Source organism: Sus scrofa, chromosome 15, assembly GCF_054392235.1.
Source record: "Sus scrofa isolate SSC_HxYL_T2T_F1_AM1 chromosome 15, Sscrofa_HxYL_maternal_Yorkshire_Landrace_v2.0, whole genome shotgun sequence".
NCBI lineage: Eukaryota > Metazoa > Chordata > Mammalia > Artiodactyla > Suidae > Sus > Sus scrofa.
This window is the reverse complement of record NC_139397.1, coordinates 95,321,591-95,336,959: the sequence shown is the minus strand read 5'-3', so window position 1 is coordinate 95,336,959 and position 15,369 is coordinate 95,321,591. Positions and strand designations below refer to the sequence as shown.

The 15,369-nt window shown below is 36.2% G+C and overlaps 1 protein-coding gene across 1 annotated transcript in view; it reads left to right on the top strand.

Moving 5' to 3' along the window:
• The window catches only part of ATF2 (activating transcription factor 2), a 93,733-nt gene extending 78,841 nt beyond the window's left edge, over positions 1-14,892 (top strand). Inside the window, 3 exon segments of the mRNA XM_021075925.2 lie at positions 8,481-8,586; positions 14,431-14,636; positions 14,638-14,892. Of these exon segments, the coding sequence (XP_020931584.2) occupies positions 8,481-8,586; positions 14,431-14,636; positions 14,638-14,661 (336 nt within the window). The 3' untranslated portion in view covers positions 14,662-14,892.
• Positions 14,893-15,369: the final 477 nt, after the last annotated feature.

The window sequence follows — 15,369 nt, the reverse complement described above, 5'->3', positions numbered from 1 at the left end:
ACAGAACAAATAAAATCAGTACTTTTTAAAGTTGAGTTATAGTTAATGTATAAGTTTTAGGTGTATAACATTGTGAGATTCATAGTTTTTAAAGATTATACTCCCTTTAAAATTATAAAATATTGGCTATATTCCTTGTGCTCTACAGTATATCCTTGTAGCTTATTTTATATATAAAAATGTTTGTACTTCTTAATCCCCTCCCCTATCTTCCCCCTCCCTTCTTTTATCTCCCCACTGGCAAGCTCTAGTTTTATTCTATACATCTGTTTCTTTTTTGTTACATCCACTAGTTTCATGTTTTAGATTCCATATATAGATGACATCATAGTATTTGTCTTTCTCTGACTTATTTCACTAAGCATAAAAATCAGTATTTTTTATCACTAATAATTGAGTGGTGATGCCATCATGGTTAGATAAGAAAGTGTTCTTAGTTTTAGAAATGCATACCAAAATATGAAGATAGGTGAAATGATGTTATTATAAGGGATTTTTAAAAAACTACTTTCACAAAAAAAAATAGAGCGAGAATAAGGTCTATCTGCCTGTACTAACCTGGGAAAATGTATATATTGTTATGGGCAAAATCAGCTCAGATGTCCATCAATGGATAAATTGTAGCATACATACCCATTGTACAGCTGTTAAAAAGGAGTGATAGTACACGGTACAGTGTGGACGAACTTCAAAACATCATGCTTAAGTGAAAGAAGCCACACACAAAGTTGCATATGAATCATATGAACTATCTATAACATTAATCTATAGATACAAATGAAACTGGTAGTTGCCTGGGACTGGGAAGAGGAGGAACTAGGAAGAAACTAGTTAATGGGTAAGGGGTTTTACTTTGAAGTGACAGGAAGTGTCTTTAGATAGAGGGTGGTGGTAGGACAACATTGCAAATGTACTAAACAGTACTGAATTGTTCACTTTAAAATGGCTTATTCTATGTTACAGGAATTTCACCTCAATAAAGTTACATACTAAAATTATAGCAAAATTCTTTTTCATTATTAAAAGGTTTATAGATTGATAAATGTGTAGGCGTGGAAATCAATATAGAAATGAATCCTTTGAGGTAAAATTTTAAGAATGAGACATGTACCATCATGTAACAGTGATGAAGAGGGGGTTGGAAAGCATGAATGGTTTGGAAAGAAAGGGTACTTCAATTATGACTCTCTCTATTGTTTCAAGTTTATATATGACTTTGTTGTTTCTCATAAAATTAAAAACAGTTTTTAAAAAGTGAAGTGACAGATTCTAGTTTTCAGAATATGACGAGTTAAAGTGCTTATTTTTATAATAGATTCTGGGAGAAAAAAATTTCATTCAGTCTGCCGACAGCAAAACCGTTAACTGTGAAGAACAGAATGACTTGTAAAGAAAATTGAATGTCAAAGAAATAATTAAGCTCTACTTTATGTGAAAATATTCATCAATTCTACATTTCCTTAATAATCCTTCACGTGATGTAAAGGCTTAGCTGATCAATGTAGTGGGCAGTAATGACCCATGGTTACTTATGTATTATATATAATAAAAGGTTTAATGAGTGTTGAGGTGTGACTGTTCATATTTTCATCAAATATATGTTAGGTTTTTAAAAAATGCTAATTATTCAGCCTTATTGCCCTATGCATTGAATTTAATTATATTTTAGCTTTCTGGAATCATTGCTTTAGAAGAGCAATTTCATCAAAGTGTATTAAAACATTTATGATAATCTAGATCAAGAACTGGATACTGTTGATTATAAACTGTTATATTTTTTAAGGTAACATGATTTTATCTTTTACTTGAAATGGTTTTAACCTCGTTATATCTTTGTCTTTCAGCTATACTCATCTTGGGGGTTAGTGTTCAGTTTACAGTTTCAGTATTTCCTTTGTGAACAAAAGGCAGACTCTTTATTAACAGGAGCTCCTTAACAATTACTCTGTGGATAAAACTTGGAGACTAATGTGGATTTGCTTCTAAAACTTAGGTATTGCTAAATGTATATGGAGTGGAAGCTCAAATTAATAGAAGCATTCTTTGATGACAGGATATGTGAGGAGTTTTCATTCGTAAGTTAATGATATGGAAAAGATTTTGTTTATTGGTCCATTGACTTAAAGGGAATGTGATCAAATCTTTTATTCCTGGTACCTAAACAATATTTTACTTTAGTGTTTATCACCTGAGATAGAAAGGAATGGCAACAATTGGGAGAGGCTAAACAATACCTGTTTGTTTTAATTCCTGAAAAAAAAAAAAAAATTCTGTGACTGTCTTCTTCTTCCTCTGAGTTTTTAACTATATTCTAGAGGGGAAAAGGGTAATAGCAGTGCCACCTCTACCTCATGCATTTTATTCCGAGTCCTTTTACTAGCCTTTGCTAAAAATCTTCCCAAGACTTCCCTGTCACACTTGAGAATAAGTACTATTTTGAAGATCAAATGAGAGAAGGTATAGAGAAGTGTGTTGTAACTATGCTATGCAAGTGCTAGTTATTTATTCTGTCATTAAGCATCTATTGTGTGCAGTGCATGTTATTAGACATGGGGGACAGAAGAGTGAAAAAAGACATTGTTCTTATAGAGTTTGTGGTCTAGCAGAGAAGACAGATGTGAAACAAGTAATTAAAGTATGAGAATAGGAGAAAAATCATTCCCATTCATTTGGCAGAGTATTTCCAAAATATTAAGAATCCTGACATCCTTTTTATCTGTTGTTGGAGATAAAAATTAAAGAACTGTTTTGTTCTCAAGTATAAGGTTTTACATCCATGACAACCCTTGGAACTTGTGATGGTGGGAAGTTAAGATACTTAATCACTGATTTTTGTGAAAACTAAGAATGAAAAATATCTTTAGCAATGAGAAATTACCCAAAGAAGAAACTGATATTATTTCTTTAATTTGGGAGGTAGTAGCTGGGAGCTAGAAAGTCAAAGATCATGAATTTCTGAAATACCGGGGCATCAATCTGTGGCCAGATATCAATGAAAAGTTTTGATTGGTTAATCAACTGGCTATCCTGTCCTTATTTTATCAGTCTGATCTGCTTTAGACATACCATAAAAAAAAATATTATCGGTTCATCAGTATGTAATTAACCTTTGAGAAGCTACAAATAGAGTAGAGCAATGGTACAGACAATGCCAAAATAATGTATTTTATTTTAGACCATAATAATAATTCTCTTCAGCATCTGCTTTATCTTACCAAATGCATTTTACTTTGACAAAAGAAAAAAATTGCTCACATTTGAATGGGACTTTAAAGTTTTCAAAATATTTTCATGTTTCTTATTTCACTTTATCTTCAGAGTAACCCTGGAAGATAGTTAACATATTTTGCACATACACTAAAAACAAATTAACCAGAAGGGCTTTGGAGGCTGAATCCAATTATAATCCAGTCTAAAATAATCCACAGGTAGTAGGAGTATATTACTTCTTTTTTCATTTAATATTAAATCTGTTTATGGCTTAACATTTATCCCCTTCAGATTCACTTTGGCTTAAGCAAACTTATATTTACATAGGTCCTATGTGTGTCTGTGTGTGTGGGAGAGAGCGAGAGAGATCATTAGAGCTTTCTTTTTTTTCATTCTGAAGATGTTCAGGAGTCTTCTCATTATATGTATGTAGGCATTTTTCTGATTCTACCTGTCTTCCAAATAATTTCAGAATTAAAGTCATGATTTATGCAACTGCTTTATCGAAATGGTGTCTGTCTTTAAGTCCTTTCCTTTATGCATATGAATATGAGACTATGATTCTTGAATGTTTGGGTTAATTTGTTGAATTTTACTATATTTATCAGAAATGACTTAAAAAACACTGGCCAGGCTTTAGCCTCTTGTAATTCTGCCTAATATAAAGGTTATAAACTAGAATCAGGCTCCTCTTTTCAACCTCTGCTTGACCTATCTTGACCACTAGCATATGCTCACACTTAAGGCTCTACAGCTCAATTAAATCCACTTCCTTCAAGGTTTGGTCCTCTCATTCCTAATTAATACTCCAACTGTGTTTGCTTTGCAGTATTTCTCACAGTCCCAGTTCTTTGCTCACAGCTGTGTCCCATTTGCTGTTCTCAGTCTACTGCTAATACCAATTTTTAAATAAATTGAATATTAGGGTACAGTAATAATACAAGCTATTAATTTAATTTAAACTTTCAGTCAGAAATCATTTTCGAGCTTCAGGTTTATCATTACAAAAAAACTCTTGGTTCAGCAGAAACAAATCTGACTAGCATCCATGAGGATGCAGGTTCAGTCCTCGCTCAGTGGACTAAGGTTCCAGCATTGCCATGAGCTGTGGTGTAGGTCACAGATGCAACTCAGATGTAGTGTTGCTGTGGCTGTGGTGTAGGCCAATGGCTCCAGCTCTGACTTGACCCCTAGCCTGGGAACCACCATATGCCACAGGTACAGCCCTAAAAAGACCAAAAAAAAAAAAAAAAAAACCTCTTAACATTGTAAAACATTTTAGATTGGGATGATCTAAATTTGTATTGCACATACCTTGAGTTTGTTGGTTTTTTTTTTTTTTTTTCTTACTGTTTCTGTTATTTAAAAGATGGGGAAAATTTCGTTGTTTCAATAAAGAACAGCATACTTATGAACCGTATCACTTAGGTATATGTAAATTGTATTAAAATGTTCAAGTTTTTATTTTTAATGTTCTTCTCTCTTCCATTTTTTTTCTCCTTTTGTTTGCTCTGTTAAGTGTGACTCCAGTTAAATTCACTCAATACAAAGTTGTTGTAACAGGAATCAAATACCTTACCTCTTAAGTCCTTAATGTTTATTGCCCATTGTTAGCTAGTGGCATTTTTACATTTGTTCATTTGTTAATGGGCCAGGAATTTTATCTAATATAAAATTTTGTTTCATACTATGGTTTATGATGAATGTCCATATAGAGTATTACGGAAAGAAGGCATTTGTGATTTTTAAAATTCTGTAATTGAGATGTTGCCAATTTTCACTTTCTGACTGAGAAAATTAGCTGTGGCTATGTTGGTGAGGTTGATGGCAATAAATGAAATTAGTACCCTTGACCAGTATTATTTAAGCTATTTCATTTCACTTTCTTTCATGTTTTTTCATCCATAGAAATAGATTTTAGAGAAAATCATGGTAATTCTGTGTACTCAGTTTATGTCAGGCTATGGGCTATGCTCTGGGGCTGCAAAGAGCAAGATAATCCTTGCCCTTGAGAAATTCTCAATCTTGCAGAGGTGGCAAACAAATAAACCAAAAACTAAAAACCAGTGTGATAAGTAGGATGTAATACATACATATATGTATATATATGGCTGTGGAAAGCACAGAAATGGACACCTAACTTCTTTTCCTGTGTATATTTACATTGTACTAAGTTGACTCTTAAAGATGAGTGAAATAATTAGCAAGGCAGAATCTATTGTGTTGATGCTGTTACTTTGAACTCTGACCATATGGCAAAACTACAGAATTATCGTGATGGCCACAGTGTTATCCATTTCAAAAACAGCGTCTTAATTATGGCATGGGGGAGTAGAAGGACTTAAGCACACTTCCTCTCACAAAAACACCAAAATCACAACTTGCTGCTGAACAACCATTGACAGAAAAGACTGAAACCTGCTGAAAAAGATATTCTACATCCAAAGACAAAGTCACAATGAAACTGTAAGGAGAAGCACTCTCATGATATAATCAAAGCCCATACCCACCAGGTGGGCAACCCATGAACTGGAAAATAATTATATTGCAGAGGTTCTACCACAGGCCTAAGTTCTGAGCCCCATGTCTGGCCACCAGCCTGGGGTTCTGGCATGGGAAGGAAGAGCCCCCAGAACATTTGGCTTTGAAGGCCAATGGGACTTGAGTGCAGGAGCTGCACAGGACTAAGGAAAACAGAGACTCCGCTCTTGAAAGATGCACACAAAATCTTGCATGCACTGGAACCCAAGGCAAATCAGTGACTCCACAGGAGCCTGGGCCGGGCCTACCTGCAGGTCTTAGAGAGTCTCCTGGGGATGCAGGGGTCAGCTGTGACTCAGTGTGAGGGCAAGGATACTGGTGGCAGAGGCCTGAGGGAATAGTGTGAGCTCTCCTGGAGGTCGCCATTTAGGCACAGAGACTTGGCCCCACCGAACAACATGCAGGCTCCAGTGCTGGGACACCTCAGGCCAGACAACCAACACGGTGGGAACATAGCCCAACCCATCAGCAGATAGGCTGCCTAAAGTCATCCTGAGCTCTCACACTCACCTCTAAACCCACTCTTTGACACAAAGCAAGCACAGGCCCGTGGGCCAACTTCACACACCAGGGGGCAGACACCAGAAGTAAGAACTACAATCCTGCAGCCTGAGGAAAGGAGACCACATACACAGAAAGACAAAATGAGATGGCAGAGAAATATGTTCCAGATGAAAGAACAAGATAAAACCCCAGAACAACTAAGTGGAGATAAACAATCTGCCTGAAAAATAATTCAGAATAATAATAGTAAAGATGATCCAAAATCTCAGAAAAAGAATGGAGGCACAGGCCAAGAGATCCAAGAAATGTGTGTAATTAGCAAGACAAAAAGGAAAGATTTTCTGTCTGGAGACAGCATTTTATATTTAGTTAGCTCTGAAATTTCCATTTTTATAGATCAGAATGATTAAATATTATTTAATAAGTTTAGACTAAGGCAAAGGTTGGTCACAGGTACAGATAAAAGATTATGTATTCTTGACTAAAAGTACATATCCAGCCCTATTTCCTATTATAGAAATTAATCAAACTTGTAGATGTGAGTCTCAAAACCAAGCTGATACAACAGAGAGAAGAATCTCATTTAACCCAACAGACTTGCCTTTGAGTTACTTCCATCATTTTGATTTGTATGTTTCTGTCATTGATCATTTAAGAAGACCTAATGAGTCTAGGCCACCAAATTTTTTTTTTGTCTTTTTGCTGTTTTAGGGCCACACCCATGGCATATGGAGGTTCCCAGGCTAGGGGTCCAATCGGAGCTGTAGCCGCCAGCCTACACACACAGCAACATGGGATCTGAGCCTCATCAGCGACCTACACCACAGCTCACAGCAATGCCGGATCCTTAACCCACTGAGCGAGGCCAGGGATCGAACCCACAACCTCATGGTTCCTAGTTGAGTTTGTTAACCACTGAGCCACGACGGGAACTCCAACCAAATTATTTTAAATTCGGTTTTCTGGTTAAGAGACTTGGGGGTGAAAAAAAGAAGTGCTTGAACTTTTTATTTTTTTAAGAGCTGCTCCCACAGCATATGGAGGTCCCCAGGCTAGCGGTCCAGTCAGAGCTGTAGCCACTGGCCTACACCACTGCCATAGCAACTCGGGACCCAAGCCACATCAGCGATCTACACCACAGCTCACTGTAACACCGGATCCTTAACCCACTGAGCAAGGCCAGGGATCGAAGCCGCATCCTCATGGATGTTAGTCGGGTTCCCTAACCACTGAGCCATGACGGGAACTCCAAGAAGTGCTTGAACTTTTATGAACACCGGTTTGCTATATTTCTTCATTTAATTTTGGATTCATGGCTGAAGTCTGGATAAAGTTAATTTAAATCCAAATAAGTAGAGGTATTTGTAAGCTAAGATTTTTTTAATGTTACCAATTTATTAAATTCATATTATTCCTGGCTCTTGAGTATTGTTAATTATCACCAATTTATGTGTGAATATTTGGGGGGGAACCCAAAGGAATTAATTGGACTCTCTCAATTTGAAACTTTTACATAGAATCAATCTACCAGATTAATGCATCTAGAACAAAGACTGAACTGCTCATCTTGTAATAAGGAGTAGAAAAATCACCATTGAGTTTTCAGATTTAAATTTAGATGTGTACAGATGGCCTAGGTCGAAGGCAACTAAGCCATTTGGACATTACATCTACTTTCACTGGTTCCATGTCCAGTGCAGTGCTTCACAATGCACTTTAGGTATCTGTGATTCTTTGGTTATTATGTTTTCCCCTATGGAGCTTTTCCTAGTTTCTAGAAAACTGCTTAATTGAGTTTCCAGGATAAATTTTTTTAATTTCCATATAAGTAGAAGCACTGAAATTGTATCACAACTGTCTTAATACTTCTAATTTTTCAAATAATTAAAAGAACATGTAACATATATAAAATAAAAATACCTTTGATAGGTAACCTGTAGTATATAAACAGTCTGAAGGCAAGTGATAATGTAAAAATCCTTGAAATATGTTATCCAGTTCTGGTAGTGGTTAAATTTTTCTGCAATTGAAGGTTTTATGCAAATACTAAAATATAGAAGTTAATGTGTGTAATTAAACACATTTAAACAACATATTTTGTTTATTCCTTGGTATTGTTTTAAAGATGTCTGGTTTTCATATCTTAATTTTCACCTGTTTTAAACAGTAAAAAAAAAAATATTTAGACTGATGCTGGTAAGGTACATAAGTTGTTTCTTCTCCAGAGTGAAGTCACCCTGCTGAGAAATGAAGTGGCACAGCTGAAACAGCTTCTTCTGGCTCATAAAGATTGCCCTGTAACCGCCATGCAGAAGAAATCTGGCTATCATAGTGAGTAATGTTCCATTACCTATAGCCTTAGGCTACATCAATGAAATACTGCCAGAGTGAACCAAGCTAACATTAAAAAAAATAGGGACTGCAATTCTAATATTTAATATTAAATATGAGAGCATCTACAAGGTTATTATTTAATGGGGGTATACTTAGGATCTAGAGTTTTTTGATTTTCCTATTTCTAGCTTTTTTTCTAAAGATTACTACTATAGATCAACAAAATGGTTAGTAATTTAAAAAAAAATTAACTGTCTTAATATGTAGCAGATCCTATAGTTACAGTAGCAGATCCTATTGTTCTTTCCTAGATATCAGCATTGTGCAGTTTTATCCTTCTGAATCTTTCTATTGAGTCTTCTAGTTAGTCATAAAAATGCTAAAATAGAAGAGTATTAAATTATCTCCCTGTAAGTTTCTTCTTAAATAGTTCCCCTCAAAATGAGATTCTTCTGTTTTCAGCATTTTAGAGGTTAATTGTGCTTTTCCTTCTTGTAATGCCCTTTTTTGATAAGATGCACAATGTTGGAACCAGCTGTTACGTTTGAATAAATGGCCAATTTTGTCCATCGTATACAAATTTGTAACAAATAACAGAGCCGGGAATGCATTAGGCAACATTCATAATATATAACCCACAGCTTTCATTTTTATGATTTAGTGATATTTCAGGATATTTGTAAATGTGAAGATTGTTTCAACCATATGTATCCACTTCATTTTAATTTGCCAGTGTCAGTAATTCAAAAGAAAGAAACATTTTGTACTGGATGCAAACAGTTCCTCAGGTGCTCACGATAAAACTTAATGGCCACCATCTTTACTTGTAGTCATTGTAAGCAGTTTCATCAGAATGGGCAATATTTTTTAATTTAAAAGATTCAGTAGATTTAGCAATTCCCTATTGCCATATATATTTCGAACATTGATTTTTGTCACTTTTGAGCAAATAAATCTCAGTCCTTTGATATCTAGCCATTTTGACAGGATGGTGAAACACATTGTGGAGTAAATTGGAACCATATAGAAATATATTTGGGGTTTGTATTAATAATGATTGCTGCGGGGATGAGGCCATTATGGCTCCCGTCTGACTTAACAACATAATTTCCTTTAGAAGCTACTGAGTTCAGTATTATGCATACATGATTTTCTTAACAAGAGAGCTGTTCTAAAATTTTGATAGTTCAAAAAGGAGTATGCAAGTGATTCTCTAAAATTAGAAGGAAAATTAACTCAAGTTGCATTTAATTCAAGATTATCTTCAATTTTTAAAGCTTACTTTTTTTTATTAGATAACCCCAACAGTTTTATCCCTGTTATCCAGGCGGGTATGCTCAGCAAATGCAGTAAGGTATTTTTTGATGTATAGAGGTATAGGTTTATATACTATATCCTCAAACTGACTGAAAATTTAGAGTAATAAGTTTTTAGTAAAGATGTATTAGGTTGTGAAAATGTTAGAAATGAATAAGACATTTTGGGGTTTTGGAATAGCACTTTTCTGTCTAGTTATCTAGATAATCAAATTGAGATTAAGTATTATTCTTGCATAAAATTAGTTGTCTTCAGCTTTTGGGAAATAAGTGGATTTTATTGATGTTTCAAAATTTGTATTTTCAAATCTGAGGTTCTTTGAAAAAGAATCTGAATCTGACTTCTCATTTAATAGTCAAGATAAATACAGATTGTTTAGGTGAATATTTAAATCTTGGAGAAATTTGCAAATACCTAACACTGTTTATCATGTTGTAGCACATAGCAGTTGCTAATATGATGGTAAGCTGTAATACTTTTTAATTCTTTCCCAAAAAATGGGGTAGAAAACTAAGGTTTTGGAGTGCCGATCATGGCTCAGTGGAAACCAATCTGACAAGCATCCATGAGGACACAGGTTCGATCCCAATCTCTGGCCTCTCTCAGTGGATTAAGGATCCAACTTTGCCATGAGCTGTGGTGTAGGTCGCAGACACCGGCTCGGATCTGGCGTTGCTGTGGCTGTGGTGTAGGCCAGAAGCTGTAGCTCTGATTTAGCCCGTAGCCTGCAACCTCCATATGCTGCAGGTGCAGCCATAGAAAGACAAAAGACCAAAAAAAAAAAAAAAAAAAAACAACTAAGGTTTAGTAGAAATTAAGGCGTATTACAAAAACTTGCAGGTAAAGGTGACAGTGTAAAGTCATGCTGTCATAGAATCTCTTTTTTAACACTGAAAGTCCCACATCCTAGGAAACACCTCAGTCTTGGGAAAATCATGACCTTGAGTCAAATAATATAAAATGAGAATGAAAATATGAAAACATTCTTAATGTTTGGGTTCCATGAAGAATAAAATACAAGAGTGACCTTTTTTTCTTCTCTTTTTATGGCTATGCTTGTGGCATATGGAGGTTCCCAGGCTAGGGGTCGAATCCAAGCTTCAGCTGAGATCTATGCCCACATCCATAGCAGCTTGTGGCAGCACCAGATCCTTAACCCACTGGACAAGGAAGGCTAGGGAGCAAGCCCACATCATCACGGAGGTTATGTCAGGTTCCTAAGCTCCTGAGCCACAGTGGGAACTCCCACAAGAATAATCTTATTGCCATTAATTCATACTCTCTAAATCTCTGGGAATAGTTAACATCGTATTATAGTTGTTTCTATAATCATAAGTAGGAAGGAAAGCTTATTGGGCCCTAAATGTAATTGGAAGCTTATATTTTTCATTAATGAAAATATGTATAGATATTGGTAGAATTTCAGAGAAAGTGAATTGTCAAACAGCTGGTTTCTTTTGAGTAGGGCTGAAAGATCGCTTGTGTCTTTCAAGTGCTTGTGATCATACTAGCAATTTTCTCTCTTTACCATCTAGAACTGGACATAGGTGTGGCTCTATGAAATTATAAAGATATTTTATACATAAAATTTATAACAGTTTATGAGTACCAGATTCTTTGTACAATCCAAAGATTTGCTTTACCTAATTTTGAAACCTGGAGATAGATAAGCACTTGTCCCTTACAAGTTACTCTTTCATTTTGAGTGATTGCCTCCAATATATATTTATATTTCCTTATACTCTTCATCACAGATCAGCCTCTTCATTCTTGAAAGCTGTTGTATCCCTAGAACTTAACGTTGAGAGAAGGTCATTTTGTTGTCATGTTGAATAGTGGTGAAATAGAGGGCTTTTTACTATTCTTTCCAGGTAAACTGTCATTTGCCAGTGTTTTCTTTGAATACGTAACAATTGTATTGAATATTTAACTGAACTGTAAATATTTCATAACATTCATTATTGCTTGATCAGAAAAATGTCCTTTCTGCTTCATAAAATTTCAGAGGATTACTGGTTGTGATTTTTTTTTTTTTTTTTTTTTTTTTACTATTATCTTGAGGTCAGATTTTTATCCAGTGGTGTAGTTTGGCATTTGAGGCAGATTTACAGAGAAGTTCCCGCTGTGGCACAGTGAGTTAAGAGTCCAACTGTAGTGGCTCAGGTCATTTTGGAGGTGCAGGTTCAATCCCCAGCCTGGTGCAGTGGGTTAAAGGATTAAGCATTGCAGCATCTGTGGCATAGGTTGTAGCTGCAGTTTGGGTTCAGATCCTGGCCCAGGAACTTCCATATGCCACAGATGCAGCCATTAAAAAAAAGAAGCAGATTTATAGAGAGGATGAGATTCTATCTCATTAATGTATTTAAAACCTGCTTTTCAAAAATGCATGGATTTGAGGCAAATATGTCAAAATTCTGTAAAGGATACTATATTTCAAAAGACCCCCAAAATGAGTTTTATTTGAACCAAAGTTGTGCTTGCCAGGTTGCTCCCCCTCTATCTTCTGTATTACAAACCAAGGGATAAATCCTGCTTTATAGGGTCCACAGTCGTTTAATCATTGACTTTCAGAGTGAGCACCTGGCCATCAGTGAGAAGGCCAGTATGTGTTGTCAGATTTGATAGAAAGTGAAAGCCTACTTATTGTCACTTCTAAACACTAAATTAAAAATTTTTAATGCCACGTGCAAAATGCAGTGTGCAAAAGAGTACATCCAGTATGATATTATTTTTAGAATGTTAAAAAATAAAACCAGGGAGTTCCCATCATGGCTCAGTGGTAACGAACCTGCTAGTATCTGTGAAGACGCTGGTTCGATCTCTGGCCTGGCTCAGTGGGTTAAGGGTACGGTGTTGCAGTGAGCTGTGGTATAGGTCACAGACGCAGCTCGGATCTGGCATTGCTGTGGCTGTGGTGTAGGCTGGCTGCTACAGCTCCAACTCGACCCTAGCCTGGGAACTTTCATGTGCCATGGGGTATGGCCCTAAAATGACTAAATAAATAAATAAGCTAAATGGTATTGTATAGGGATACATACCTATTAGGTAAAACTTCAAAGAAAAAAACAAGGGAATGGTAAAAGAAGTACCTATCAGAAAGGCGATTACCTTTGGTGAAGAGAGGAGTCTTCAAGAAGCATAAGCATTACTATCTACGTTCTCCAAGTTGGGGGCTCAGTGCACAGCTGTTCATGCTGTCATAGTATATGCAAGTTATAAGACACAATAACTATTTGTGTTTTGCATATCAAATTTTTCACTAAATTTCTGGACTCTTGTTAAAATAAGAAATATGTAGAAAATTTGTTGTTCAGGCCTTAAAGTTGGTAGATTTTCATAAATATTTAGAATGCCCTTTCTTTTCAATTATAGTATCTTGAGTTTTATATGGACTTTTATTTGGATTTTTTTTTTTTTTTTTTTTTTTTTTGCATTTTAGCATATGCTGCATCTGCAGCATATGGAGGTTCCCAAGCTAGGGGTTGAATCGGAGCTGCAGCTGCTGGCCTACATCGCAGCCACAGCAACACCAGATCCGATCTGTGTCTGCGACCTACACCACAGCTCACAGCAACACCTTAACCCAAAGAGTGAGGCCAGGTATCGAACCCCTGTCCTCTCATGGATATTAGTGGTGTTTGTTACCACTGAGCCACAGCGGGAACTCCTGAATCTCAATTAATTCATGCAACTGCAACAGCTGGTGGCATTTAGATTCTAAATATTGCTTATGCTCATGTGTATGCATCATTAGAATCAGGTGTTATAATCATCCATTGCTGCAGTAGATGGAAAGTCAGCCAGAATAAATATAGTTCTGCAGAGGGAATTATTCAAAGATATAATTTATATGGAAGAGTTCATTTTGTTTGTGCATATGGTTATAAATTTATCTTCTAATAAGAAAGGCATGTAACAGGTTTTGTTCAATGTGTTGCTGGACAGGTATTTGATTATTTCTATGAGACCTAGCTCCCAAATCCCTACCCAATTTTCCTTCATAACCCTAGTTAGCAAATAATTCTTCAGCTTTGTTTCATGTGGTGCTGGGCACTGAGGTGTTTCCATATGCATGTTTGCGCCTTTGTTCATCCTGTTGTGTGCAAAATTGCCTTCTTGAGGGTGTTCCCAATGCATCTGACTAGGAACCACGAAGTTGCAGGTTCGGTATCTGGCCTCGCTCAGTAGGCTACGGATCCAGCGTTGCCATGAGCTGTGGTGTAGGTCACAGATGTGGCTCGGATCTGGCATTGCTGTGGCTGTGGTGTAGGCCAGCAGCTGTAGTCCCATTAGACCCCTAGTCTGGGAACCTCCATATGCTGCGGCCCTACAAAGCAAACAACAACAAAATGGCCTACTTCATAACTTACAGCCACCTTTCAATTACTCCATTCCAGTCATACCAGCTTCTCTAAATAACTGATTTTGTAAAATGCCTTCTAACTTTATTCTGTGCATTAACTCAATCCGATAAATTCCTACAACTGTATCCAAACACTGAGTCATTTTATTTTTTCCTCTCAGCTACTGACAAAGATGATAGTTCAGAAGACCTGTCAGTGCCGAGTAGTCCACATACTGAAGCTATACAGCATAGCTCTGTCAGCACATCCAACGGAGTCAGCTCCACTTCCAAGGCAGAAGCTGTAGCCACTTCAGTCCTCACCCAGATGGCGGACCAGAGTACAGAGCCTGCGCTTTCACAGATTGTTATGGCTCCTTCCTCCCAGTCACAGCCCTCAGGAAGTTGATTAAAAACCTGCAGTGCAGCGGTTTTAGATACTCATTAGTGACTTCAAAGGGAAATCAAGGAAAGACCGGTTTCCATTGATGCAAAATCTGTGGTTGTAAATTTTTTTTTTTTACTTGAAATTAAATTTGGCTCTAAAGTTGGTGTAACAGCAGTTGATGATCAGACTGAACAGTTTTTAGTCTCTGGAAAAGGACTGATTTTGCTTTTTTTATAAATATTGTTAGATTTATTAATTTTTCTGTGCTCCATGTGTAAATTGTATTATAATTCATTGTGGTTTATTTCATTTTTAATTTGGTGGTGTTTTAATAAATGGGGGTGTTACTGAATCTCTCTTCCCACTTCCATTTCTTTTGACCACCTCTTAATCCTCAACTGTGATGGTAGTATTGTTATATCATTTATACCAAAGTTCTGCATAGTCCCTGTTGACTTTGTAATGTTAACAAGGTCATAAAGCACTAGCAAGAGAAGGATAGAAATTCGCTTTTAATCTTTTTGCCTTTTATTTTGCACATGATGCAAAAGGAAGAACGTTAGCAAACACTTTTTGAGTGAAACATGGTAAAAGACATACAGTGCTTTTATGCACACTCAAACTAAATGAAGATCAATTATAGTCCGTTTTCTTTTTTGTAAGATTTTAAGTGGGCATAAATTTTGGAATCCTTTATCATTTCAAAAATGACTATTTTTCAAATGTTAAATTC